The sequence below is a fragment of the Fusarium falciforme genome, chromosome 9, assembly GCF_026873545.1.
Source record: "Fusarium falciforme chromosome 9, complete sequence".
NCBI lineage: Eukaryota > Fungi > Ascomycota > Sordariomycetes > Hypocreales > Nectriaceae > Fusarium > Fusarium falciforme.
In genome coordinates, this window is record NC_070552.1 from 1,517,101 (window position 1) to 1,541,784 (window position 24,684).

Below are 24,684 nucleotides of genomic sequence, written 5' to 3' on the forward strand. Positions count from 1 at the left end.
CCAAACATCAACTCAAAAAAACCTCTGTTTGTTTACCTCTTGCCCAGAGAGCGCTCAGCCTTTCTCTGCATTCACCAACATCACCACACACCTCATCCAGGATAATGAACACTCCTGATATCACCCACACAATCAACAACCATGGACGAGAGCGATGATCCCCGCTTTATGGAGCTCGGCTCCCTCGAGGCCATCTACCCCGAGATCCGTCACCCTGACGCCAAGGACCCCTTCGCCTTTGAGATTGAGCTCCCCGTCGAGCCCGCCGCTCCCGTCACCGTCACCTTCCCAGCAGCTTCTGCGCCCGCTCACCCGGGCCTGAACACCCCTGGCCAGGCCGCAGAGAATGGCCAGCCAGAGGTGGATTCTCTCGAGGTCTCGTATCTCCCGTCCTTGCGGCTGCAGATCCGTCTTCCCGAAGGCTACCCTGTAGATGCACCGCCAAAAGTGCAGATATCGACGACGCCGCAGTGGTTGACGAAAGAGACCATCAAGAGACTCGAGGATGATGGTCCGCGCCTGTGGGATGAGATCGGACGTGACATGGTTGCCTTTACTTATATTGATCACATCCAGCGTGCTGCTGAGGATGTCTTTGGGACCATCAGCGCCGAGGGAACCCTCGAGGTTGACCCTGAGCACAAGCTCGCCGTGCTAGACCACGACATTAAATCCAAGAAGGCTGCCTTTGAAAGGGAAACCTTTGACTGTGGTGTCTGTCTTGGTAAGTTGACCCACCATTGCTTACTGACGACTTCGGATGCTAACTCTTTATCAACAGACCCCAAGAAGGGATCCAAGTGTCACAAGATGCTCGACTGCGGTCACATCTTTTGCATACAATGTCTTCAGGAGTTCTACAATGACGCCATCAAAGAGGGCAATCTATCCACTGTACGGTGCTTAGCACCAAACTGTGCCAAGGAGCGTGCTGCCTCTAAAGAGACCAAGAAACCAAAGGTCGCCGTGAGCCCCAGCGAACTTCTCCAGATTGGCCTCGCCGAGGACATGGTCAAGCGCTACGTTACGCTCAAGTACAAGACCGAGCTCGAGTCTGACAAGAACACCATCTACTGTCCTCGCCAGTGGTGTAACGGTGCTGCTCGATCTAAGCGTCACAAGAAGCCTGAAGGTCTCGACTTTGCCGAAACGTCTGATGCCGAGTCTGAGAAAGAGGACGAAGAAAAGGAGGGAGACAACAGCGCAAAGAAGAAAAAGAAGAAGGACATCTTCAACAGAGCGGACCTCCTGGCCATCTGCGAAGACTGCGGCTTTGCCTTCTGCGGCCAGTGTTACCAGTCATGGCACGGAGAATTTGTCCGTTGCGCACCAAGACGTGACAAGGGCGAGCTCAGCGAGGAGGAAAAGGCCTCGCTCGAGTATCTCCAGCTTCACACAAGTCCTTGTCCGACGTGCAACGCCCCCGCGCAAAAGACTCACGGCTGCAACCACATGATCTGCTCCCGTTGCGACACCCACTTCTGCTACTTGTGTTCGTCATGGCTCGATCCCGTCAACCCCTATCAGCACTACAACCAGCAGCCCGGCGGAAAGGTCACTTCATGTTACATGCGGCTCTGGGAACTCGAGGGCGGCGACGGCGATGACGTGGGCCTTGGCTTCATCGGAGGAAGAGGTCCTGCACAGGCACAGGCACAGGAGCCGGCGGTACCGCTCGAGGTGGTTGAGTTCGAGTCTGACGATGACAGCGACAACGAGGATCAGGGCAATGCCGCCGACGCCAACCAGCCGCAGGCTCAGTTAGGCGCTCAAGGTCAGGCCATCGAAGTCGCTCGCGAAGGTCCCCTCGTTATCCGACTAGTCGACAACCATGCCAGAGACGGCCGCCGGGCGGTCCCTCCAGCTGCGCCTGACGCACCACAACAGCCAGCAGCGGGCCGCGGCCACCACGGCCCACCTCGAGGCCCGGCGGGTCGAGGACGCGGTGCAAGAGGCGGTGGAAGACACCAGCCAGCGGCGCCGGCACCCCGAGGGAGAGGAAGAGGGCGTGGAGGTGCTGCACGTCAACGACCGAATCAGCAACATCAACATCAACAACAACACCAACCACCCGCTCATCACAACCAACAGCAGCAGCAGCAACCGGCCCAGAACCAGGCCGTCAACAATAACAATAACAACAATAACCAGGCCGGCCTCGACCCAGCCCAAGAGGCATGGGTTCGTCGCTTCGTGCAGATGGCCCTGCTGGACGAGGAAGACCTCGTCGAAGGCGACTCGGACGAAGAGGGCGACAACTGGATAATCCAATAACCGGGAAATGAAAGCCCAGTAGGGGCCCTCCCTGTATGATCCAGCAGTCCTCATTCAACCCGAGTGACTCAAATGTCATACTGTAGACAGCCGTTTCTTGTGCGTATGTATAGCGAATCCGGATCTCGTTGCTTCCGAGATCCAAAGAATGATGTATAAATGAATGAATCCACGAGCTTTTTCTTTGCATATCCTTCTCGAAACTGAATCATTCTTGCCACAATGACGATGTCTTCCTGTCCGGGATGTCAGTATTATACCCTCCCACACTCCGTCCGCTCAACTCTCGCGGATGAGCAACACCACTTACAATAAAGTGAGATGCACGCGGCGGCCGTTGAACAAGGCGGCATCATCTTGTGCAACAACAAGACCCTCTCTCCCTGCACCGTTTGACATATCCGGTAGACTAGACTCTTGCCCAGGTGGAACGTACGTACGCCTTGATCATCCTGTGGATACTACACCTCTCAAACCGCTCTTTGGTGTGCATGGGTTCTCCCATTCGCCTGGGTGCGAGCGAGCACCAGACCGCCAGTCGGGCTTTTCACTCGGTAGAGCAACCTGATCCTGGACAAGACTCGCCGATCACTTCAAACACCAGCCCAGCCTGACTCGCCCTTTTGCTTTTACTCGGGGGACCATCCCTTCCAAGACCCATGTTTGATGCCAGGCATCACATGCTGATCGGCGTTGGGCGGCGATATTGAACCTTTGGCTTTGTTGATCCCCCGAATTCCCAGCGCTGGCTTACTGGCTAGCCGGTTGAACCGCTCCCCAAGCACAAGGTTGAAAAACAACTGCCGTGCCGTAGAGTATGACCCGCCTAGAGTTCTGCTCACCTGCTCTCCTCTCACAAAGAATGACGAAACCATTCATGGCAACGTGGCCAGTTTGAACCATTCGAACCGTCCCTTTCCTCTCAGCAAGTCTGGAAAGCCAAGGTCAGAGCACAAAACTTAAACGAGGCCTAGAGCCCGGACGCAAGGAGGGTAGCACCAGAGTCACCCGTCGGCTTGATGCCAAGGGCATCGACACCATCTTGTCAACCTTGGTGCAAGACGCACACCGACTGGTCCAGCATCTCTCGCGAACGCGAGGCAAACCCCGGAGCAACAACATCTTCCAATAGTCTGCCGTCGTATTTGAATAGTTCACGTGGTACCGCACCTGGTCTTGCCTGTCTGCAGAGACGCCGAGGGTTGCCCTCCGAGAGAGACTATGCACCCAAGTAGGGATAACCTAGACCAGCATCATCTTTGACAGGACTCGGGAAGCGACGAGTTGGGGCGGGCTAGAGGACCATGGATGGATCGGGACATGTAATGTTGAGTCCGTCCTCCTTTCTCGTCCTCGAGGAGCCGGTTGTGGCGAAAGAGACGACATGGCGCGATCGTCTGATGGGTCGTCCTTCCGTCCGTTTGCCGCAAAGGGGAATGACTCGTCTCTTCTCGACAACTGCCGTTGATACAGCCTCCCACAGCCAGCTTACTGTACCGGAACTCTGATCCAACGAGGAACTTGTGCTCAGGAGCTTGCAGATGTCCAACCCACAGCTATCACATACCTAAAAAGAGACCCCCGCTCTCTCACACACACACGCAAACACACACATACACACAGATGTTGTCGTTGTTACTGCTGTTGCTGGAATCTCTGGCCAACGTTGAAATTGTTGACTTGCGGTAGCGGCCGGTCTGGGCCGACAGTTGCAGAACTGGCGCAAGCCGGCTCTTGTGTCGCCTCTCGGGACGGGTAGATCGGTTCGGTTAGAGACCCGACCATGACATTCAGCGTGTGACGAGCTTGTTAGCCAGACGCGTCTTGTCAGAAGTCAGTCGAGACACGGCCATCGTTGGCTAGCTGTCCTCCTCACTCTGCCTCACTCAAGCCTCGAGGGCAAGTCGAGCTGATCCTCCAGCCGGCAGAGACATTCTGCGCCCTTGATAATGTGATGAAACCATCACACGTTCCCAAGACGGGCTTGTTTGCAAGCCGCCGTTGAATTCACCCTTGCAAGCCTTGGAGGATGGACCCATAGCCACGCGTGCGCCATGCATATCGGCTTCTCTGCGTCCTGTCCTGTCCCGTCGAGGTCTTTGCGTTTGGCGGCGCCCCGTTGCACGCCTCACTCGCCCATGTGGCCCTCCTCTGCAATGAATTGGAGCAAGCACAACGGCTTTCTGCTAGCTTCACAGGTCTAGACATGACACTGGAGCACCGGGGGAGGTCCCCATGCTTGCCGGCACGTTGCGTTGATCGTCAATCAGTCAGATGCCCCTGGATCGTCGAGGTCGGGAGCCGCAAGTGCATCACCAAAGTGCCTTTAAAAGTGGTAGGGCTGAGTCGTCGATACCACATCGACGCACAGAGGAAACTCACCAACACAGGTACACGAATCAGGCACCGTCGACGAGTCAGTCCAGGAGAGTGTTCCGTTCGAGGTATTTTCGTGCCAGCCATAATCATAGTGCGTCTGCAAAGCCTCGCAGGGATCCTTTGGGGCGCGACAATCTACCGCTGATGGTGGGCCAGGCGAGAGTACAAGGACCATCCCTCCTCCCCAAAAGCTGCACCGTAGGCGTTGGGGAAATGACGCTTGGTTGATTCTACACGGGCAGTTCTCATCGGGACTATTGGTCTTGGTGTGGCCTGATGCCCTCAGAGACACTTGGGATGAAAAGATGCGATTCGCTCCTCAGCGGCCATGGAATTGCACAATACGTAGTTGGAATCGCTGAGTATTCTGGTGCCGTGAGACTCCGCAACCCCAGGCTAAGTCTGCCTTCAAGGGCTTGCTAGCCTGGCCCAACAAACGCCGCGATTGGTGGCTGGGGAAAGAAACAACTCCAACGTTTCGTTTCAACTCGGATGTTTGGTTGTCATCATTGTTGTTTCTTGCCTGCTGCTGTTATTGTTTCTTCTTCCTCTGCCAAGCCCTGGTTCGTCCGACACTGTGCAAAATCCAGAGAGACTGAGCCGTTGTGTCGTCAGAGGTGCGCTTGTCCCAAAGTCTAAGTTGCTTATTTGGCTAGTTCCAAACATAGAGGCGGAAAATCGTCCCATGTCGTAGAGCCACCAACGCGGGTAACCAAGTAGCGCTTGTCTCGAGTTACCTGAGACTTGCTAAGGTAGCCAGGTGGTGGTTGAGGCCGTCGGGAATTGGCAGGGGATCGATCGGCCACCAACAACCAGAGAGAAACCAAACACTCCATCCATCCATCCATCCCCCTCGGCAAGGCTGAACTCTGACTCTCCAAGAGCGAGCAACCCAGCCACAGACTCATCTCTCAGAGTTAAATAACGTTATGCGCATCAATCTGCATCATCTCGCAATCTCAGGGGAAAGGTAATTAGTCGGCCGATGTGCGTCGATTGCCTGCTGCATGTGGAAAGGGGACCCCGAGATGCGTTTGATTCCTCATCCAGGCATAACTCATCATTAACAAGAGCCGGGTTGAACCCCCTTCGATCGGCGTTCGCGTTGAATAACAGCCAAGTCGATAATATTAGTCCACTGCCCAAAGCGAGTCAAGCGCCTCCCAGTCAGGGTTGCTGGGCGATGATCGTCGTCCGAAAAGGGTCTACCGGCCGGAGAGGCGGGCCCAAGCCAAGCCCGTTGGAGTCTTCTCGTCCCTCACCCCGGACAAAAGTGGGCTTGCGTGCTTGAGGGAACAAGGGGCGGGACTCGTCGGCAGCCACGGGGGCAGAAGCACTAAAACCCAATGCCAGCAGCAGCAAGGCTTGGGCTTGCCTGCTTGGACGGGCTTGCAAGGGAGCCAGTGCCTCGACTCCGCTCTCTGGCTCATGGCACTGGCACTGTGGGCTGTGGGCGTTCAACTGCCGCGATCTGCTGGCGCGTTGCAACGTCTGCGGTTACGCTGCGGTTGGGGAGCCAGTCATCATCGTAGCCTCCCGTCCACCCCGACGGCACCTCTTGATCGTTGGTCGCAGCCGTGAAACATTCCAAACAACCTTTGCTACCTTCTCTCTCCATGTCGTACCGCGTTGCGTCGGGCGGACAAAGATAGCCATCCCATCTAGTGCGGCTCTGAACTCTGGCGTGGCCGCACAAGCTGCGGACGGCCGGCCTGGTGTAGCTTCTGGCGTGTGTGTGAACATGGATGCGCTCAAAGCAGCACACCTCTCACCTCACGCATATGCACACCTGCAGCGCCGTTTTAGCGACCCTCCGCAGCAGCCAATGACATGGACCGGCCGTCAGTGGTAGTGCCCATAAAAGCTTGCTGATATATCTTAAGCCGGCGTTCTAAGACCATGGATGTGCGAAACATAATCTCGGCCAGAGTCCACAAGTCACAATAGTCGCTCAAATCTCGGCCCCTTTGTCGCGGATCCCGCGACGCTCCCGCGCACCGCGCAGTGTTTGCACCGCGCCCATCCATCCTTCGTCATCGGTCGGTGCAGGAGCACGGGTGCTGGTGCTTGGGCGTTGAAATTGCAAGCTTGCTTCGACCTCGAGGGCACATGGAGCGGTAGTTCGTCCGCATCAGGCCCCGAATAATCAATGCGACCAGCCCTTGTCCTGGATACGCTCTTAAAGCTGTCAACCATGACCCCAAACCGGCCAAAACGGGAGTCCGTCACAATGGCCAATTGTGGAGCGTCCAGGCACATCCCGAAGGGGAATCCTGGGAGAGGACCCTGGGTGGCCCGTGAGACGGCAAGCGGCATCAATGGGCACGCAAGCCATCTGCATCCCATTTCAATGCTGCTGCTGCGAAGCCAGGCGGACGCACTGGACTGCCAGATCTCAGAAAAATCGCCGTGGCCACCTGGGATGGTTACATCGAGGGATAGACGGCGGGACGAGATAGGGACGAGGAACTACCGTCGGAGTGGCGTCTGGGCGCGTGTGTCAGGAGGGACTGCCCACCGGTGAAAGTCAATCCCTTGTCTGGGTTTGGGGGGCTTGTGTTTTTGGGTTATGGTTCCAGGGCGCGGGCTTGGCAGCCGTGTTTGCGGGCGATGTGCAAGTCTCAACCAAGGACACCCGCAACCATGATCGCAGGTGAAGAGGTGCGAATTCATTTGCCGTACACCTCGAGCAGCGAATGAGGACTAGAGCCGGCCACCCATCCCCGCAATCGAGAACCGCCGCCGGCATGTGAGGGTGATGACCTGCGCGCGAGAATCTGCGTCTTCGTCGCTTGTTCGTAGTAAGCATCTGCGGTGTCCGTGGGCTTCCTTCAGTCTGTGCTACTCGGACCTGGATATGAAGGCGATGCGGGTGTGTGGACGTGCGCAAAGTGTGTGCTTGTCTTGTCGAGATGGAGGAATGCACACCCTTGCCTGCTCTCTCTCGTCGACGAGTTGCTCCTCGAGTCGTGCCCCGGTAGATAGCAGGGCCTCATTTTCCCTTCTGGCATGGTTGGTGGTCTTGTATCCTGGGTAAAAAATGTTTGGACTTGTCTGAATTGGTCATTTCAGGTTTGGTGTCTTTTGTTTGGTCTTGACAGAGAGTCCTTGTCGGGATGAAAGGAGGCCTGCTCGAGCAAGGCGAGCGTTTCGCCCTTTCGCGCCATCGGCCAAACCTTGGTGGATGATGGACTTTGAGACTTCGCTTCGCCTAAGGTAGGCTGGCGCGCTTGAGGCCCTGGCGACTTGGATCTGCCCTGGTGTCCTGAAGTCGCTGAAATGGAGCTTGGGGCTATCGCAGCCGCCCCCTGGAGGCACGCTGACGACAAAAACACGCGATGCGGATGCCATACCCGCGACCGATTAGGTTTCCTCATCATGCCTGCATGCATGCGAAACCTGGAGGAGGCGGACGCAGAACAAGACAAGGCCCTGTTGGGGCAGAGAGCCTGGACCTTGGCCGAGCGGCGCGAGAACGAAGTTGGGAAGTGGGCTGTTTTGGACGGTGCCGGAAGCACTAGGCACACCGTACTGAGACACTGTGGGGGGACGACCGTTGAGGGGGGCGGCCGTTGGGAAGGGGGCACGGCCCCGGCCGCTCCTGCCTTTCCCTGGTTTGCTTCTTGCTCATTTTGTCTTAGTGCATGCTTGCATGCTTGCGACTGGCTCTGACCTGGTCGTGGTTTCCCCTCGCACGTCTCCTTGCCTCCTCCAACAAAGGTCGCGACTCCACTTGAACCTCCTTCCAAAGCTCCTTCCCCTCGTGCCCTTGTCTCACTTTTTCCTTTGGGGGGGCTGGCCCTGGCCGGCCCTGGCATTCTTCTCCACCCACGAACCAACCAACGACAACGCGAGACATCGATGCAACGGCGCGAGGTGAAGCCATCTCCAAAAGGGCGCCCGTTCGTTCCAAGGGCTATCCCCCCTCGCGTGTATTCATCATGAGCCGCAGCAAGCTTGAGCACTATGACAGCAATTACTGAGTCGTGACGAAAGGCGCCTGTTTCGTCTATCCACACGCCGAAAGCTCGCCGTAAGCCGCGCTCATCGTCATGATTAGCATCATCGTTCACAGGCAAGGGTTGGAAATCCCAGAAATTGTGGTGCTGGTCCGAGCCAAAGCCACATGGCCCAGCAGCGAGCTCCCGGCCCAACCGCAGTCTCGTCTTCTGTTTGTCCATTCGCCCATGAGCAAACGGATCCTGTGGTCTATACGCCATATGCCAGTGCCGTGGTCCTGAATCTCCATCAAACACGAGGCTGCGACCCGGAACCAGCTTCTCCGCACCATCGGCCAAATTCAATTCCACAATGCGGCACGAGCATGCCCAGGCTGGGAGGCCACCTCGCGCAGATGATGCTACGGACAAGCTTCCAAACAGATTGGATGGCATCCATGGCATGGGACGGCCCTACAGAAGGCCCAGGATGGCCCTGGGATGGCCTATGGTTCGTGCTGGTTCTCCAGGCTGCTGCTGCTGCTGTCATGGCTGCAGTGCCTCCGATACAGTACTGGAGATGCTGCTGCTGGGCTACCGCAATGCCACAGTACAGCACGCAACTACCCACGTAGCGCACCCGTCCCTGCTGCCACTGCAGCGGATGGCTGATGCCATACTGCAGCGCTATGCTGATGATGGGGCCGCACCGTCGTCTCCACCTCTTCTCCGTCAGCCGGCGCCCACCAATGCCGCATCCAAAATGCTTCGGGTAAGCATAAGCTAAGCCATCTCTTCGCCAGACCGAGAAGGTGCTCCAGTTTCTCATCTCCCGAGTCGATCCCAAAACGGATCGTTGCAAGGCAAATACCTGCTCCGGTTTGTGACCGGGTCTCGATCCAACGTTGCTTGCGCATCGTCTAGCATAGCACGCTACCCAGGCTCGACCATGGACCATGGGGTGCAGGGCCCGTTGTCTGATATAGCCCCGTGTTAATGCCTTCAGGCATTCATTCGCTCTGAGAAAAGACAGCAGATCGCGATGCGGACAGAGGGGGAAACAATGGCCGAGAGAAGACGAGACCCCTTGTCGACAGCAAAACTCTTCGAGTCCGAATTTTGCTCTGTTTCCTCGCCTCCCTGCTCTTTCGCGCTGCCCCATTGGCGACTCTGTCCAACGGTCTTCTAGAAATTTGCGGGCCAGCAGCCTTTACTCGAGCTCGGAGGATTCTTCTTTCAAAATCAACATCCCCGGTCAGGCATCATGGCCCGGGATTGGTCATGAATGGGGCGCCTTGCCTCAGGGAGGAGGGGCTTCCGGCCCTCGAGAGATGGCCCCCGTGTCTCCACTCGACCCATTGCTCGTCGGCCTCTCTCCATCTAATCCCAACCGCCATGGACGGGGTAGCCAGTACACGGGCCCTGGGTTACACATGGCATGTTCTCATCCAGACTTTAGCGTTGCCGCTTGTCAACAGTACATGGCCACCTCTTGCAAAGAGTCTCGATGCTCGACTCAACGGGCAGGGGTGTTCTCGAACCCCTCGGTAGACGCTGACGAGGGGATGGCATGGCAAGGGAAGGGACTGTGGTGGACTGGGGCGTGTCTGGGATGTCGTCTCTCTCTCACCTCGCGTCAAAGGCCCTGGCCCCCAGAGCGAGCGAGCCACCGGGCTCGTCGGTCCTTGCCTCCTAGCAGCAGAGCAGGCCTGTCTCCATGTCCTCCTCTAGGTCTGCTAACCTGCCTGCCTGTACCCGGCACTTTGCGGTTCCCTTGGACCCTCTTGCTGCTAGACTACCTCCGGGGCATAGCTTCGTCTAAGCTCCATTACGCTCCATCAACGCATCCACCTTATCAGACCTCCCATGATGGGCGCCCGACGAAGCTCATCCTTGAACAACTAACTAACTGCGTTGCCCGCGCGCGTTGCCTGCTTGCTCTATCACCCTCATCGCCGCCGTCGCCATACCATCGCATCCCGTGGGATATCACCGTCTCTTAAGAGACCTCGTCCCCAGCATTGCCGAGTATTTGCAGGGTATCTGCCTCGACCACCGTAACAGGCTGTGATTGTTTCTCTCAGATCCGCCCCTCCACTCCCCATCCATCCTCCTTCCAAGAACGGCCGCGTGCGCTGGAGTGGCCTCCCCAACCCACAGACGCTCATGCCCGGCCCTTCTGAGTTCCTCTACTGAGAACTCTCTCCGGGCTTGCTTGATGCGAGGCCGTGGTCGAGAGTGCTGACCCAAGTCCCTGTGCCTGGACCTCGAAACTTCCCCCCGTCCAACTCGGTCTCCACCCCGGAGACAGTGCCGGGCATTTTACCAAACACTCCCCTCCACCATCTGCCGTTCCTCTGGTCGCCATCCACTCCCATATACAAGTAACACTTGCACCTGCAACCTTGACTTCACTCCCCTGTGTCTTGGATCCCGTCCCTTTCATCGCCTCCAACACCGCACGCACGCACGCTCCCATCGCCATCGCACTCTGCTCTGTGCCAAGAACAATCTGCGTGCCCTTTCTTCTCTGCCGACAACCATCTTGCCCGTCCGCCCAGGCCTGTCTCAACTTTTATGCTCTCTGGGCCGCCTTACTAGCGACGGGTTTAGCCCAGACATTCTGGTCTGGTTGAGGAGGCGGCGAGTTGATCAGGTTATGCTCCCATGACAACCGCAGCAGCATATCCGGCCACTATGGCAGATCTGAGAGGCCACCCGGGGCATTCGGGCATGTGGTCAAGTTATGGTGGCTCAGTGCACATCCCGGGTCGAGTCCCCGATTCCATGCCGTCAACTTCCTCGCCGCTCTCTGGACGAACCAGCAGCAACCACACAGAGATGGACCAGCCTCCGTACTCCTACAGTCGATACCCTCCGGACGACCAGGAGGCGTACGAGAGGTCAGCGCATCCGGAAATCGTCTCTCACCACGGTTACCCCAATCTGAAGAGGTCCTTTTCCGAGACGGAGCCACCCGCGTATCAGGAGATCGTCCAGGATCTCCGCGACGACAACTCCAAGATGAGCGCCAGCCACGAGCACAAGCTCTTGGCCTTTAAGAGGACCCAGGACAAGAACACCATCGTCGACCAGCAAGGCCGTGTGCAGCAGCTCGAATTGTCCGCTCAGCTCCACGGCATGTTCTTCCTTTCCGAGATGCCCACCAGCACAGCCGACGGCTCGCTTCGACAGCCGGAACTGACCTGCTACCGGAGAAACCTTTTCCAGATCAGCGGCTCCCTTGTAACTCCGCGTGGTCAGCTTTCTGTCATCACCGAGGCGGGAGAAACTGTGGCAGTGAACAGCACTGAGGTCACCATCTCGGCCATCGAGTCTGTCGATGGTAACCCCGTCCGGTTGATTGTTATCCCTTGGAAGACACCTCCACCAAACTCGCCCGAGACCAACCAGAGTCCTGACCAAGAACCCCAATCCCTCCCTCTGATTCCCTTCCAGGAAGATGGAACAGAAGCGGATGGAGAGTTTGCCGTGTACCCTATCGGCTGGCGTCGACTGCAATTTAGAATGTAAGTTTTATTGTACACAAGCCACGTCGAGGTGCTGACAGAGAATCAAGTGCGACAGCAAACAACGGTCGACGAAAGGAACTTCAGCAGCATTTTGTATTGCACTTGAAGGTGGTTGGAACCTTGGCCAACGGCACCAAGGCTGTATTGACGGAATCCACGACGGCGCCCATCGTGGTGCGAGGCCGAAGCCCTCGCAACTTTCAGGCCCGCAAGGAGATCCCTCTTCTGGGGTCAAGCGCAGGATCTCGTGGACAGGCCCTTGTGGAAACCGGGCTGGGCGTTGTTGCAGGACCGTTGACTGTGAAGCACCAAGAAAAAGCCAGAGGCATCGACACACAGCTACCGCGAACCGCGTTTACCTTTAGCGCGCCTAAAATGCCCGGCACCCAGCTAGGGCCCATACGATCCAAGTGAGTCGACCCATCTACGATCCCTCTAGTCAGATTATGGGGAACTGGACGCCGGACGCGACACAGTCGGCCCCGAGTCGCTAGGGGAGACCTGGATTAGAGCTGTACTGACAAACAGTAGTTCGTACCCAACCTGGACGTCGCCGACTCAGGTGCCAATGGGACAGGTTCCGTCCTCTGGTCCTGAGAGTTATCCTGCAGCGACAATGGGACCCCTTACAGGGACCACCAACTTTACTGCCGAACCACAAGGGTTGCCTATCCAAACATCGATGGAGCCCTCCGTGCCGCTCTCCATGGTGGCCACGGACTCGGAGCACCCACCGGTTCGGTCTCAATACACCTACATGCAGTCAACGACAGCTCCTCCGCAGCTGTCGATTCACACGGCGCCGCTCGGCGGTCACGAGCACGCAATGAACATTCCCCGCTATGTCGACAACCCGCGACCACTTAAGAGTCCCCGCCACATGAGCCACCCATCGATACGCAGCACGGGCTCGATAGCGAACAACGAGGCTTCCCCTGAGTACCGATACGGGTCATACGCACCTGTCCACACAAGCCCCAGCGATGTGGCGCAACCGGGCTACAACGCTGAGTCGTCTGCGCCGCCGTCGGTCCCAGCCAGGGACTACTATCCACCCTCGAACACTTGGACGACGGCAGCGGGGGAGCACAGCAACAGCATCGCGTACGCCAGCAACGAAGCGCGTCCGTACCCATTCCCCCAAGACCAGTACAAAAACAACACGGCCGGCACTTCGCCAGTCAAGACTGAGTCGAGCCAATCGCAACCTCCATCGGTCTATAACGGTGGACAGCGAGGCTCATTTGATGCCATGAACCAGTATTCCTGGAACCCCAGTTAGACCTGAGGCGCTCGTCCTCTCGAGTGGCGAAGCTCGCATTTGACGATATACAAAAGCTGCCAACAAAAGATGTTGGCATGACGATGAGACATGAACACCACTGGCTTTGTCGAGCGCTTGGTTCATATGTCAGTGAGCTTGTACAATACCTTTTTGGAGTTTTCTTTATTTTATGACGGCCGGTGTTGGGAAACTGAACTGAATTGGGCGGCTTGCACTGATTTTGAGAATTCCGGGACACCTGGAAGTAGACGGATGGATGGATGGTTGATGGGAGGACGACGAGCTGGCGGTAAAACAGTTGGTTGGCATGACGGACGACTCCTCATTCAAACGACGGGATAATCGGAGGCGGCACTGGCGGATCGGCTGGGTGAAGAGTTTTCGATGCATCAAGATGGTCGACGACTAGAGGTCCATGACTTGGAACAGAACGATCAAGATTCGACAACTCGGCGTCTTTTGCTGTCCAGCAAAGATTCGGGAATGCGATTATTCGAGACACTGTTGCATGGCTGAGACCAAAGGATGGACGATGGACGTATGGACAAGGCGAAAAGAAGAGGCGTTTTGTTCTTTCTTGCCTGGTATGATGAGCTTGCGAATTATCGTCGGTTCTGATTAGATGTTTTCTGAGATGGACGTTTTGTTGTGTTTTGTCAAGCGGCGCGTGGACCAGACGATGGCTGCTGAGAACAAGTTCCCCTATGTATTGATGAAGTAATTCGCAGAAGTTGACAATCTTTAATGAATGATTTATATCGAGATATGTGGTCGGTGATTGATGATCAGTGATCGTCCATGTGCGGGGAGTGAGTATGAGTTGCTTGGGCGTTGATAGTTGGTGAGTAGTCGAGTTGGGCTCCAGCTGGCTGTTAGACTGGTTTCTTGTTCTCCACGACCATATCAAATGGAAAACATCCGTCGCTTGTGTGAAGGTGTATTCCGAGGTAGACTCGAGTCTGGGGGGTTAGAGAGTTGAAGTACTCGCCTGAGGCGGTTGAGGTACTCGCCTGAGGCGGTTGAGGTACCCGCCAGGAAATGAGACACGGGCTGGAAATTACGATGAGACGACCGATTGCGACCAACAAAGCCATGGCAGCACATCGTGAAGATGGGCTGAGGGCCAAGCCAAGTCTGGATCGAGTCTGATGTTGCGTGGCTCCCCCGGAAGCAGGTGGAGTCTACAGTACCAAAGGGGTGGTAAAGGATCCATCCATCCCAGATAGTCTCGGGGATGCCAGCTGCTTTATGCCTGGCGAGGTCGCAGCTTGCTTGGTGTCGTCGCATCATGGCGGTCATCACGAGCGGGCGCCACCGAGGGTCATGGACAATCGGTTCCCCCGTGGATCCCGGGGGCTTGGGCCATCCAAGCCGCCCGAAGCCTGCTTGGAGCGGCAGTGGGAGCACGCACGAGCGTGTATCCGTAGGTAGTCGCGAGGTATTTACCAGATTCGTGAATAGCGGCACCCGGCAGCCCGGTCCCAAGTCGAGGCTCTAACCAGGGGGTGGCACGCCGTGGGATGGTGTCGTGATGGTCGTTGTGGAGGGGAGGGATGATTGGCCGAGGGGGAGAATGAGGTCTTGTTAGCGGGTAGTGCTAGTGGTGGAAAGAAAAGACCGGAATCGAAGCAATACGGAGCTTGCCGTAGACGTAGTATAGCTTCGATGATACGCTGTGTGAGGCTAAATACTAGAGAAAGAATGATGTGCCGGTGTAAGATTTGAGCTTCATCTCATGTTATTTTTGGCTTGTCACACTCATAGGTGGTGTAAGAGGAAGACTCCATAGAAATATGCCCAATATCAAGCTCCTAGACTGACTGGTTCTTTTTGTCCGCTGCGGGCCGTGCTGACTTGTGGCAGGCAACGTCGGCGCCGGGCGCGATAAGATAAGCAAAAGGAAATTCTTGGGTTGCATCGCCCATAGTCTCGTCTTGACGTCGTCGCACTGAAAAGCGGATAAACTGGAGATTTCAGCTGCTTTTCGCGTTGTCGTGGCCATACCTCCTCTTGTGCCCCCTTGTCCCCCTTCATTTCTTCGTCTGTGCAGAACGAGAACGAGAGACCCAGTTCTTTTTGCCTCATTCGCGCCCAGTCTGATTTGCCCGATCCTCATCAACGCCGCGCGTGCTCAAGATCCCGCGGACCGCCGGCGACGGACCATTTCTTCTTCTTTTTTTTTCAGCTCTGGTCTGTTGAATACGACGTGGACGGTAGCGTATATTGGTAAGCCCGCTAGCATCTTCAGCCCGTTCCATCTTTTCCGTCAATCGATTGAGGGGAAAGGGGGGTTGCGAGACGACAACCATGTTTGACCTTCCAGAAGCAAAGAGGTATGTAACGGTTCCATTCTTCCTCCTTACGGGAGACTAGAGATTCGGTTTCTAATTTCCTCTTAGGGTTCGAAGAGAGGATCTGAATGGATCAGACAATGGGAGTGAGAGTGATGATGGTATTCATGACGCTGAGCTGCGGGCGAGGCTGAATGCGCAGATCGCAAAGTCGCTGGGGTTGGATGACAGCTTCGCCCAGCCGGCCGCCGATCTGATTATGGGGAATTCTCATCTCGCAGGACCCAAAGGGTCAGGTGACGAAGAAGCAGGGGGTTCTGGTTCTCCTGATGGGACAGGGGAGGATGCCGAGGAGGAATTTGCATTCCGTCTCTTCAGTAGCGCCCCTGCCGCGCAAAAGGTTGTCCTGGAGGAAGATGTTGAACCTACAGGCGAAGGCGAATTCGTCCGTGGTCGACCACTATCCTACTACGTGGTGGCGAATGTGCCCACACAACTGAAGCAACAATACGCATACGCAGCCATGAGTGGGGACCAGGTGCTCGAAAGATCGCACGATAGGGCCTGGGGGCTCGAACTTCCTTGGAAGGTTACAACCATCACGGTGACGAGAAAGGCCAAGTTGGGTGAGAAGACACAAGACGAGGCGAGCAAGAGCAAAAGACGGCCAGGCAAGAAGCAACGGATATCACTAAGGAAGAGGTCGAAAGCCAAGGAAGAAAAGAAGGCGGCCGAGGTGCAGAGACTGACGGAGAAGGAGGAGCATATCAAAGATAAGAAGAAGAGGTTGAATCGACTAAAGAAGCTGAGAAAGAGGGCCAAGGCGAGGGAACAGAAGCAAGCGGGCAACGGAGAGGGAGGAGGTTCTGATGACGACTCTGCGGGTTCTGAGTAATTCTATCGTATTCTATTATACCCAAATCTAGCCTTGATCAATCCCTTGGCCGTCGTTTAAAAAAAGATTTGAGACTTCAAGCTACAAAATGAGGCTTGGTCGCACAAGCCAACCATGGTCCAGATCAACTGTGACGCAGTCTGTGGTGGGAGGTGGACCCTGTATTCCTAGGCGCCCAGGCCACCAATTAACTCTGCCGGCGCAACTCCAAATCCCCAAGGCTGAAGTGAGCTGCTTGCATTGGATCCTCCAGCCTGCCACGTCCACATCCACTACCACACCGAGCATCTTCGCCTTTGGAAACAGTATCCATCTTGTAATAGCCCTAGACTCGCCGACGACCAGAACGAACCCTGTACCGTGACGATGGCTTGAGAGCCAGAGCCGAATAGAGAACAATCTTGGTGGGGCATCGTTTCGAACCAGCCTCGAGATCCAACGTCCGAACATACACCATGAGCAACCTCTGGCCCTCGAGGGCCGCTCAAGACGGGGCACAGGCCCTCACGCCCACCGGAGACGTCGCCGACACGGGAGAGGTTACAGACATGGCCGGAGAGACCGAGCAACATGAGCTTCCACCCGTCCCCGCGCCGCCGCCGGCGAGACCTCCCCTCCAGCGCAACGCCTTGCAAGGAGCTCCCCCCGCGGCACCCATGGCTCCTCCTCCGGCTAATGGCCCCCCGAATCCGACCGACTCGCTCTCTCTACAGCAATTACGCCATATCGTCGCCGAGTTCAACCGTTCTGAGCCCGTCGCCTACGACTTTGAGTACACCGACCTGGGCCCGCACGCCGAGGAGATCGACGAGTGGTTCAATTATCAACTACCACAGTGGGTACGACTGAGTGCAGCCCAGCGAGCGTTTAAGTGGCATTGGCAGCACGAGTTCCACGCCCAGGACGAGTGGGACGACGCCGACAACGACACACGTGCGCGCTTCATCCAGGCCGCCATCGCAGGCGTGCAGTCCAACGATGCCGCGCTGCGGAACGCTTCAATCGGGAAGCTGGTGTACCTTGTTCTGGGGCGTTGGAACGATACTGCCATGTCGAATGCGACGCCTGGTGATAGTCGGTCGGTCGCGAGTAAATCCCAGCTCCAGGCCATCAAGGCCGGGGTTGAGTGTTTGACGTCTTTGGAGGGTTTGCATGTCATATGGGAAGCCCTCAGAAATAGCTTTGAAGTGCATTGGTGACTATACCAGTTTCTTGGTTATTCCACTCCAAACTGATTGGCAATTTTAGGTCAGGAGAACCCCTGGGGCAACTTAACAATGTTCAAGAAGCACAAGATGAGTTGATGAACCTCATGACTATCATGTATATTGCCATACAAGAGACTCTGAGCGATCCAGAGGACATGTCCTCCACGCACGGAAAGCTATGTGAGTTTATTATTGGCATATGTGGTACCGCAACTAACAGCTATTAGTGGAACTCAAGCCCTCGTTGGTCGATTACATGTTTACAGCAACATCAAAACTCCGTTGGGACGAGCATAACACTATGCCCCAAACTCATGTATGTATCCTTGGTGTAAAACCAGACTCCTTCCTTACATGCCGCAGATATTTCTCCTCTTCTGGAAGTCTATCCTCCTTGTGTTCGGCGGGTCCAAGGAGCTCAAGGCCATCAAGGAGGCTACCAATGAGATGGGCGACAAGGCAGCTGGTAAAGACACCATCACTGCTTCGCCCCTAGACTATCACGTCTTCCGCCAAGAGATCACCTCTAAATACCCGGCCTATGTGCCTCCTCAACCAGCCATCCCATTGGAAGCAGATAACACCTCCTTATTGCCCCCACTGTCCAACCAAGTATCTAGGAATAATGGTGCTAATGGCATTATCCCCGCACCGCCACAGGTTCAAAGCGGAGGAACCTCGATCCTGGACCAGCCGGTTCATATCGCAACTCCAGCCCCTTCACCACCTCCCTCACCAGGCGTTGGTGGGAAAGGCGGCAAGAAGCAGAATTACCAAACGAACCAGAACTTCCCATTCATGTACCCGCCTTTGGATGCCACCAGTAACAGTGCTGGCGGAAAGGGTCCTGCCGGTCTCCAAAACGCTCTGGTTGGCCGGAAATGGGAGGGCAGCGATATTCCCGCGTCCATCCTCGAGGCCGGAGAGCTGTTCTCTACGCGGGTGAGGATGACCCGGGCAACCCGTCAGCTATGGGAGGAGCGCGAGCGATTCCTCAAGTTTGAACGTGGATACGATAGTAGCGATGACGATGACAACGACGACATTGAGGATCTCGACCTAAACGAGCTTTCGCTGGAAGAGCAGGAAATATTGAAAGAAGTCAGAGCGGAGACAAAAGCGGAAGAGAAGGCCAAGCGTCCAGCAGCTGCTGAACCTGAGATAGACTACGGCCCTCGGCCGGAAGCCTTGACTGAAAAGGATAAGCAACGACTTCTTGCTGTGGAGAGGTTTTATGTGAGTGTTTTGGGAAGATGGACGACTTTGAGCATGCTGACAGTTTCCAGCGCGATGCTTTGCCTCACCTCCAATCTTTGGTGATTGTGCTTCTGCGGCCGATTCTTCTTAACGTGACTGCGGTCGTCGCGCAACAACCACAACAAGGACCGCCGGGAATGGGTAGGGGCAACAATCCTGGCATGAACGGAGGTCCTGCAGGCAACAGACAACAGCAGCAGCAACAGCAGCAACAACAAGAATTGCCAGGACAGAATGCGCCTAGGGTCCCAACTCCAGAACTGTCCCTGGAAGAAGTCGACGCTGCAAGGACACGAGAGATTACCTCCAAAGCCATGACTGGAATTCTCATCCTCCTACTAAAGTGGCTACGGGTTTCTCGTAGGTTTATCTTGGGTAATGCGTGTATTCACTGCTAATATCGTATCAGATGTGCTCAAGTTTGAGTACATGACACAACTACTTCTCGACTCTAATTACGTCCCTCTCGTTCTTAAGCTGTTCGCTCATCAGGATGTACAGCAAGTCGTCGACAGCAAGATGGACCGAGCTGAAAACAGGTGAGCAGAGTTGTTGTTGTTGAGTACTAGGTTGGCTTGCTGACTATTGAAGAAGTTTCTTTCACTTTTGCAACTTACTATCAAAGTCGAGAGACAAGGCAGCTGCAGAGATGGAACAAGATGACGACGATCTAGAAGAGAGCGAAGACGAAGCAGCGCCCCCGCCGATCAAGAGACGGCGGTCACCACCCTCGCAACAAAACCAGGAAGAGGACGGAGATATGAAGAGTGATGACCTGTCTTCCACAAGACCCGAGGTTGACGAGTTGGGATATCCCATCAACGCCCTCCCTATGGAACCTATTACGGACTTTTCCCGCCGCAACTTTTTCTCTCTCATCAACTACCTGAGAGTGATGCAGAAGATCTGCAAGAACAAAGCACACCGAAACTTGCTTCTCGTGCAGTATAAGTCGTCGACGATTCTCCGCAAGTCGCTCAAGGTGCCACAGCCAGATTTGCGCCTCTACACGCTCAAGCTCTTCAAGAACCAGGTCCCATACTGCGGCCGTAAGTGGCGCCAGAGCAACATGAGGGTCATCACAGCGGTCTACCTGCACTGTCGACCGGAGCTCCGGGACGAGTGGCTCGCCGGTAGCGACGTCGACGCCGAGGTGGACGCGGCCTTGCCGCTGGAGCAGGCCCTCAGGAGTCTGACGCACTGGCTCAACATTCGACGGTACCCGGATAAGATTGCGCCGGATATCAGAGCTGCGATGAGGGAGGAGCAGGACTTTTTCTCGAGGGAGCTTGAAAAGCTGGATTTGAGCTGGCCGGACCCCGGGGCTGATGATGGGATGAGTGAGCTGGAGCATGTTGAGGGATGGTGAACATGGTGGTTGTTGAATGAAGTGATGTAGCTGTCAGTTGCTATGCAGATGTTTTGCTCACAAACAGCGAGTATAACTATGAATGCAGCAAATCCAAGCACAACTAAACTGTCTTTGACTGTGATGATGCCTCATACAACGTCAATCTAGCGGTTTACTATCACAACTCAGCTAACATGATGTCAACTTTCGTGCAGGTTCAACCATGTAATACAATATGCATGTGTTTCTATCGCTATCACAAATCTTAACTTGTGTTACTAGCTGTCTCATATGGTTGGTTACTGTCAAGTTGAAGGCCAGCTAACACACACACACACACACATCACCAACTCTGGCCAATTCAAGGTTTGGAGCAACCTCAACGGTGTAGTAAGCACCTTGTTATAACCTTATAACAAGGTTTTGTCAGAGGTCATGATGGCAACGCAATGCCGTTGTGGAACCTTGTTGAGCTGGTTGCCATGCTACCAGACTTTGTGTTTCGTCATCTCTACGGCTACTCGAATCCTTAATTTGGGACATTCATGGGGCGAATTGAAGTAGATGGGGCATTATAAGTGTAAAGAACCGTACAATATTATGCATTATTAGCTCATTAGGTTCTGTCATCTATCTGTTCTGAATATGAAATGTTCGTAAGCGACCGGTTGCTTTAGCCGGGAGCAACATTCCGGGTATCTCATTCTCTGTTGATCCTTTGTTCTCATCCGTACATTCCCAATTTCCTAAGCACGATCGTAGACACCGTCGTCATATCGGTAATTCGGGTTGTTGTGGTTGTTGTTAGGTGCCGACTGCGTGACACCGTACTCGGGTTCCGGATAGTGGATCTGCCCGTACCCGTCCTGGCGGCCGTGGTCGGCGTCGGGGTAGCTGTAACCGTTGCTGTCGTACTTGTTGTACGTGTTATCGGGGTAGCTGTTGACAGCGGTACGCTCGGTACCGTGGCTCTGGCGGGCGTTGTCGTCGAGCTGGTCGGGGTGGATGTGCTCGGGAAGCTCGTTGTCGTCGTTGACGGCGGCCGTCTTGCGACGGAATAGACGGGCGAAGAAGCCGGGTCGCTTGCCGTAGCCGGAGGTGTAGTTGTTGGCGGGGCTGGGGCCGAAGCGCTTCTCCTTGTTATGGTGGCGGGCGAGGGCTACCTCCATGAGGATGGAGAAGACGAAGAAGAAGCTGTGCTGATGTCAGATGGTGGAATTGGACGAGGTGAGATGGGGTACATACATTGCAATGATGGAGACGGCCAAGCAAGCAGATTGAAGTCTGCAAGCGACGCGATAGCTAGGGAGGGCCGTGAAGCCATCGCTTCCCTTGGCTGTCTGGCTAGCTTTACCTTTGCCGAACGGAGTGTCTAGATAGCCGTCACAGCTGCTGGCTCCATTCTTGTTGGCGACGGCAACGTAGATGAATGCGCCGATAAATGCGACATCGAGAATAATGGCAATGAAAGAAGAGAGGGTCCGTCCCGCAAGACAGCAGAGGAGGAGCAAACCGGCGAGGGTGTAGAGCACGGCAATGCCTGAGATTCCCTCGACGGCGCGGACAGTGTCGCTGATGGGGAGCTTGTGGTTGTGGAGGGCGGCGAGAAAGTACGAGTAGATGGCGAGGATGAGGGCAGCACAGCCGAACTGGACTCCGCGGATGAACCACTGGAGGAACTTGAGAGTGACGCCTGATCTTGCGCCCATGGTTGGTGAGGTTATCGCGACTCTGTGAGAGTTGGTGATGTTTGTCAAGAGAAGGTTGGGTGAGATCAAACGGCAATGGTTTACACACCAGTAAGCGGGCGAACGCAAGTTTATTTACAGGGACGGTTCAAAGGTAAAGTACAGTAGCATTACGTAGGCGCCGTTCTGGGCCGAAAACCCGAAAGCATCTGATTCGAGTGTGTGAATGGGTGTTCCTGTTGCTTGATGGATCCATGGATGGGATGGCTGTGAGTGGCGAGAGGCAGCTTGGTCAAAGGATGACGAGGTTTGCGTGGCTGGTGCATTAAGCCATGGCGTCAGGAAGTGTGGGGTTGGATTTTAGTAGTATCCTATTGGGTGGAGGTGAAACACAGCCATCTTCGTGGATGGGGGGATGGGCTCAACTGTGGCTCGGACGAATTGCGAGATTCTGGAAGCCATGCTCACCAACCTTTTTTTGTTTTCTGATCAGCTGCGATCTTTTATCGCCGAGTCGGACCTTTTCTTGTAGAGTTTACACCTTCGCATATGCGTTGGGAAAATGTTGAACACATGCTTCACTTCACAGGCGGCGATCGCCATTCAGGGTCTTTGGGTCTTTGATGGAGCTGATGATGTCAATTGACTCCAGCGCTGATCATGAACGTGATGACGAATGAGTTCGGGAACTTTCAGAAGCAGAATTTTCTAATTGACGTAAAAGGGAATGATTTACAGGGGATTGTGGACTTGCGAGAATTGTGGCATTGAATTGAGCTTGAACGGTGGTGGTTGAAGGGCTGTGTGAATGGCATAACGGAACAACGCCGATACTTGGCAAAATACCTTTGAATAGACGGTATATTGTGACAAAGCCAAGGGCTCTTTCCAAATTCCAAACCGAAATAGTGTTTGCACATAGGTTTAATATTCTCTTGTATTTATTAGACGAATGGTAAGTATTATCCAACATGGTTAAACTCCTGCATAGGTAGTCTGGGTCTATTCTATCCATGCTTGGTTATCGTATCGATCCATTGTTGCGCAAGGCCCTGTTGGATGGGATTGCCAGCGCAACACAAGATGGTATCAATGTTACCGTACCTTTGGTTTCTAGTCTCTTCTCACAGAATTGAAACAGTTCAAATCATACACAAATATTTTCTCCTTGTCTTATGAACGTGGCTTTATTTCCATCGCTGTTGTGCAACCAAGCAAACACCCCGCCTCTTTATTCGTAGGCACTTTCACAAGCTCCCTTTGTAACCCCGCGACGCGTCAAGGCACGCTCCAACCTTCTTAGTATTACTTCACCATTTCACATTAGACGTCACCAACGCATCAAATGGCTGACACAACAGGTGATGAGGATCGCGAGGTATTACAGCACGCCAGTTGATTTGCAAAACACCCGCTAACCAGCTCTCCAGCGCCTCAAGGCTGCGCTGTGGTACGCCGTCGGTCAGATTGTCGACGAGCAGTCACTCATCCGCAACCGCAACGCTACGCCGCAGTTTATCGGCGCCCTCACAGAGCTCGTCTGGGCCCAGATAGGTGTGTCTTCTCCTTGTGCTTCATATGGGATAGGTGCTGACAAGGCCGGGCGTTAGAAAATGTGGCCACCGACTTGGAGACGTTTAGCAACCACGCAGGTCGCACAACCGTGACGACAGATGATGTCCTCCTACTCGCTAGAAAGAACCCGGATCTGCACCAAATTATGAAAGATTTTATTGATCAGGCCAAGGCGGATAAGGAGGCAGCCAAGGGGAGAGGGAGCACAAGTAAGGGAAGACGATAAATGGTGTCTAGCACAGAAGAAGGTATGCCCGTTTGTATTTGACCTTAGAGAAAAGATTGCTGACATGTCATGTATGTGCAGATTATAGTAATTAATTAATGACTATTTCCCGGCTCAAGGCTCCTCATTATTCTCATGAAACCCTCAACTCCAAACGCCACATTATAAGTGAATCCCTCACAGCCAAGCAGCCGCGGCGCCCAAGAGAGGCAGGAGAAGCAAGATCCTGTTGCTCGTGGAAGCCACAGCAGAGTTGTCCTCGTCATCGTTATTGTCGTCACTGCTACCCTTGTCCTTGCTCTTGCTGGCCTCGGTCTCACCAACAGAGTGCGACTCGGCGGTGCGCGTCGCCTCAGCCTTGTTTCCGTCCTTGATACAGTACTGCACATTCCCGACGAGGTAGCACTGCTCGTCGGGTTCGCAGTAGAAGCCGGTGTCGCAGCATGAGTAGCCTGTGGGCATGCAGACGCCTTGGACGCTGCCGACACAGCAGGAGGTGTCGGAGTTGACGCAGTACCAGTCGATGTTGTACTCTGCAGGACGTTTTAGGATTTTTTTTCTACATGAATTTTCAAGAAGGAGTACTTACGGTCGGTTCCGCAGTATTCACTGCGAGGCTTGAGGCTCTGTGTCTGTGGGTTTGGGGTCATGGCCATGGCAGAGCCAGCCAGGAGGACCAATGAAGCGGCAAGAGTCTTGGACATTTTTAAGAGATTCAGAAGCTTTCTTTGATCTTGTGTAATTGAGTGAGGCTTGTGGTTTCTGATGCATACACTCATCTCTC

At 54.9% G+C, this 24,684-nt stretch overlaps 7 protein-coding genes across 7 annotated transcripts; 5 read left to right on the forward strand and 2 right to left on the reverse strand.

Annotated features, from left to right (window-relative positions):
* Positions 1-141: 141 nt before the first annotated feature.
* NCS54_01135400 (Hypothetical protein) lies at positions 142-2,274 on the forward strand (the record flags this gene model as incomplete). Its single annotated transcript, XM_053156634.1, has 2 exons — positions 142-724; positions 782-2,274. 2 exons carry the CDS (start codon positions 142-144, stop codon positions 2,272-2,274), a joined length of 2,076 nt encoding a protein of 691 aa, XP_053012609.1.
* Positions 2,275-11,258: 8,984 nt separating this feature from the next.
* Positions 11,259-13,406, forward strand: NCS54_01135500 (NDT80 domain-containing protein; the record flags this gene model as incomplete). The annotated part of the gene is made up of 3 exons (XM_053156635.1): positions 11,259-12,121; positions 12,172-12,534; positions 12,656-13,406. 3 exons carry the CDS (start codon positions 11,259-11,261, stop codon positions 13,404-13,406), a joined length of 1,977 nt encoding a protein of 658 aa, XP_053012610.1.
* A 2,310-nt stretch (positions 13,407-15,716) lies between these two features.
* On the forward strand, positions 15,717-16,595 carry NCS54_01135600 (Hypothetical protein; the record flags this gene model as incomplete). Its single annotated transcript, XM_053156636.1, has 2 exons — positions 15,717-15,742; positions 15,809-16,595. 2 exons carry the CDS (start codon positions 15,717-15,719, stop codon positions 16,593-16,595), a joined length of 813 nt encoding a protein of 270 aa, XP_053012611.1.
* Positions 16,596-17,050: 455 nt separating this feature from the next.
* On the forward strand, positions 17,051-20,429 carry NCS54_01135700 (Hypothetical protein; the record flags this gene model as incomplete). The annotated part of the gene is made up of 7 exons (XM_053156637.1): positions 17,051-17,790; positions 17,844-17,983; positions 18,031-18,119; positions 18,167-19,039; positions 19,090-19,420; positions 19,470-19,599; positions 19,655-20,429. 7 exons carry the CDS (start codon positions 17,051-17,053, stop codon positions 20,427-20,429), a joined length of 3,078 nt encoding a protein of 1,025 aa, XP_053012612.1.
* Positions 20,430-21,157: 728 nt separating this feature from the next.
* NCS54_01135800 (Hypothetical protein) lies at positions 21,158-22,120 on the reverse strand (the record flags this gene model as incomplete). The annotated part of the gene is made up of 2 exons (XM_053156638.1): positions 21,158-21,605; positions 21,657-22,120. 2 exons carry the CDS (start codon positions 22,118-22,120, stop codon positions 21,158-21,160), a joined length of 912 nt encoding a protein of 303 aa, XP_053012613.1.
* A 1,324-nt stretch (positions 22,121-23,444) lies between these two features.
* On the forward strand, positions 23,445-23,900 carry NCS54_01135900 (Hypothetical protein; the record flags this gene model as incomplete). The annotated part of the gene is made up of 3 exons (XM_053156639.1): positions 23,445-23,477; positions 23,530-23,653; positions 23,710-23,900. 3 exons carry the CDS (start codon positions 23,445-23,447, stop codon positions 23,898-23,900), a joined length of 348 nt encoding a protein of 115 aa, XP_053012614.1.
* Positions 23,901-24,077: 177 nt separating this feature from the next.
* On the reverse strand, positions 24,078-24,604 carry NCS54_01136000 (Hypothetical protein; the record flags this gene model as incomplete). Its single annotated transcript, XM_053156640.1, has 2 exons — positions 24,078-24,433; positions 24,490-24,604. The coding sequence occupies 2 exons, from the start codon at positions 24,602-24,604 to the stop codon at positions 24,078-24,080; spliced, it is 471 nt and encodes a 156-aa protein (XP_053012615.1).
* Between the last annotated feature and the right edge of the window lie 80 nt (positions 24,605-24,684).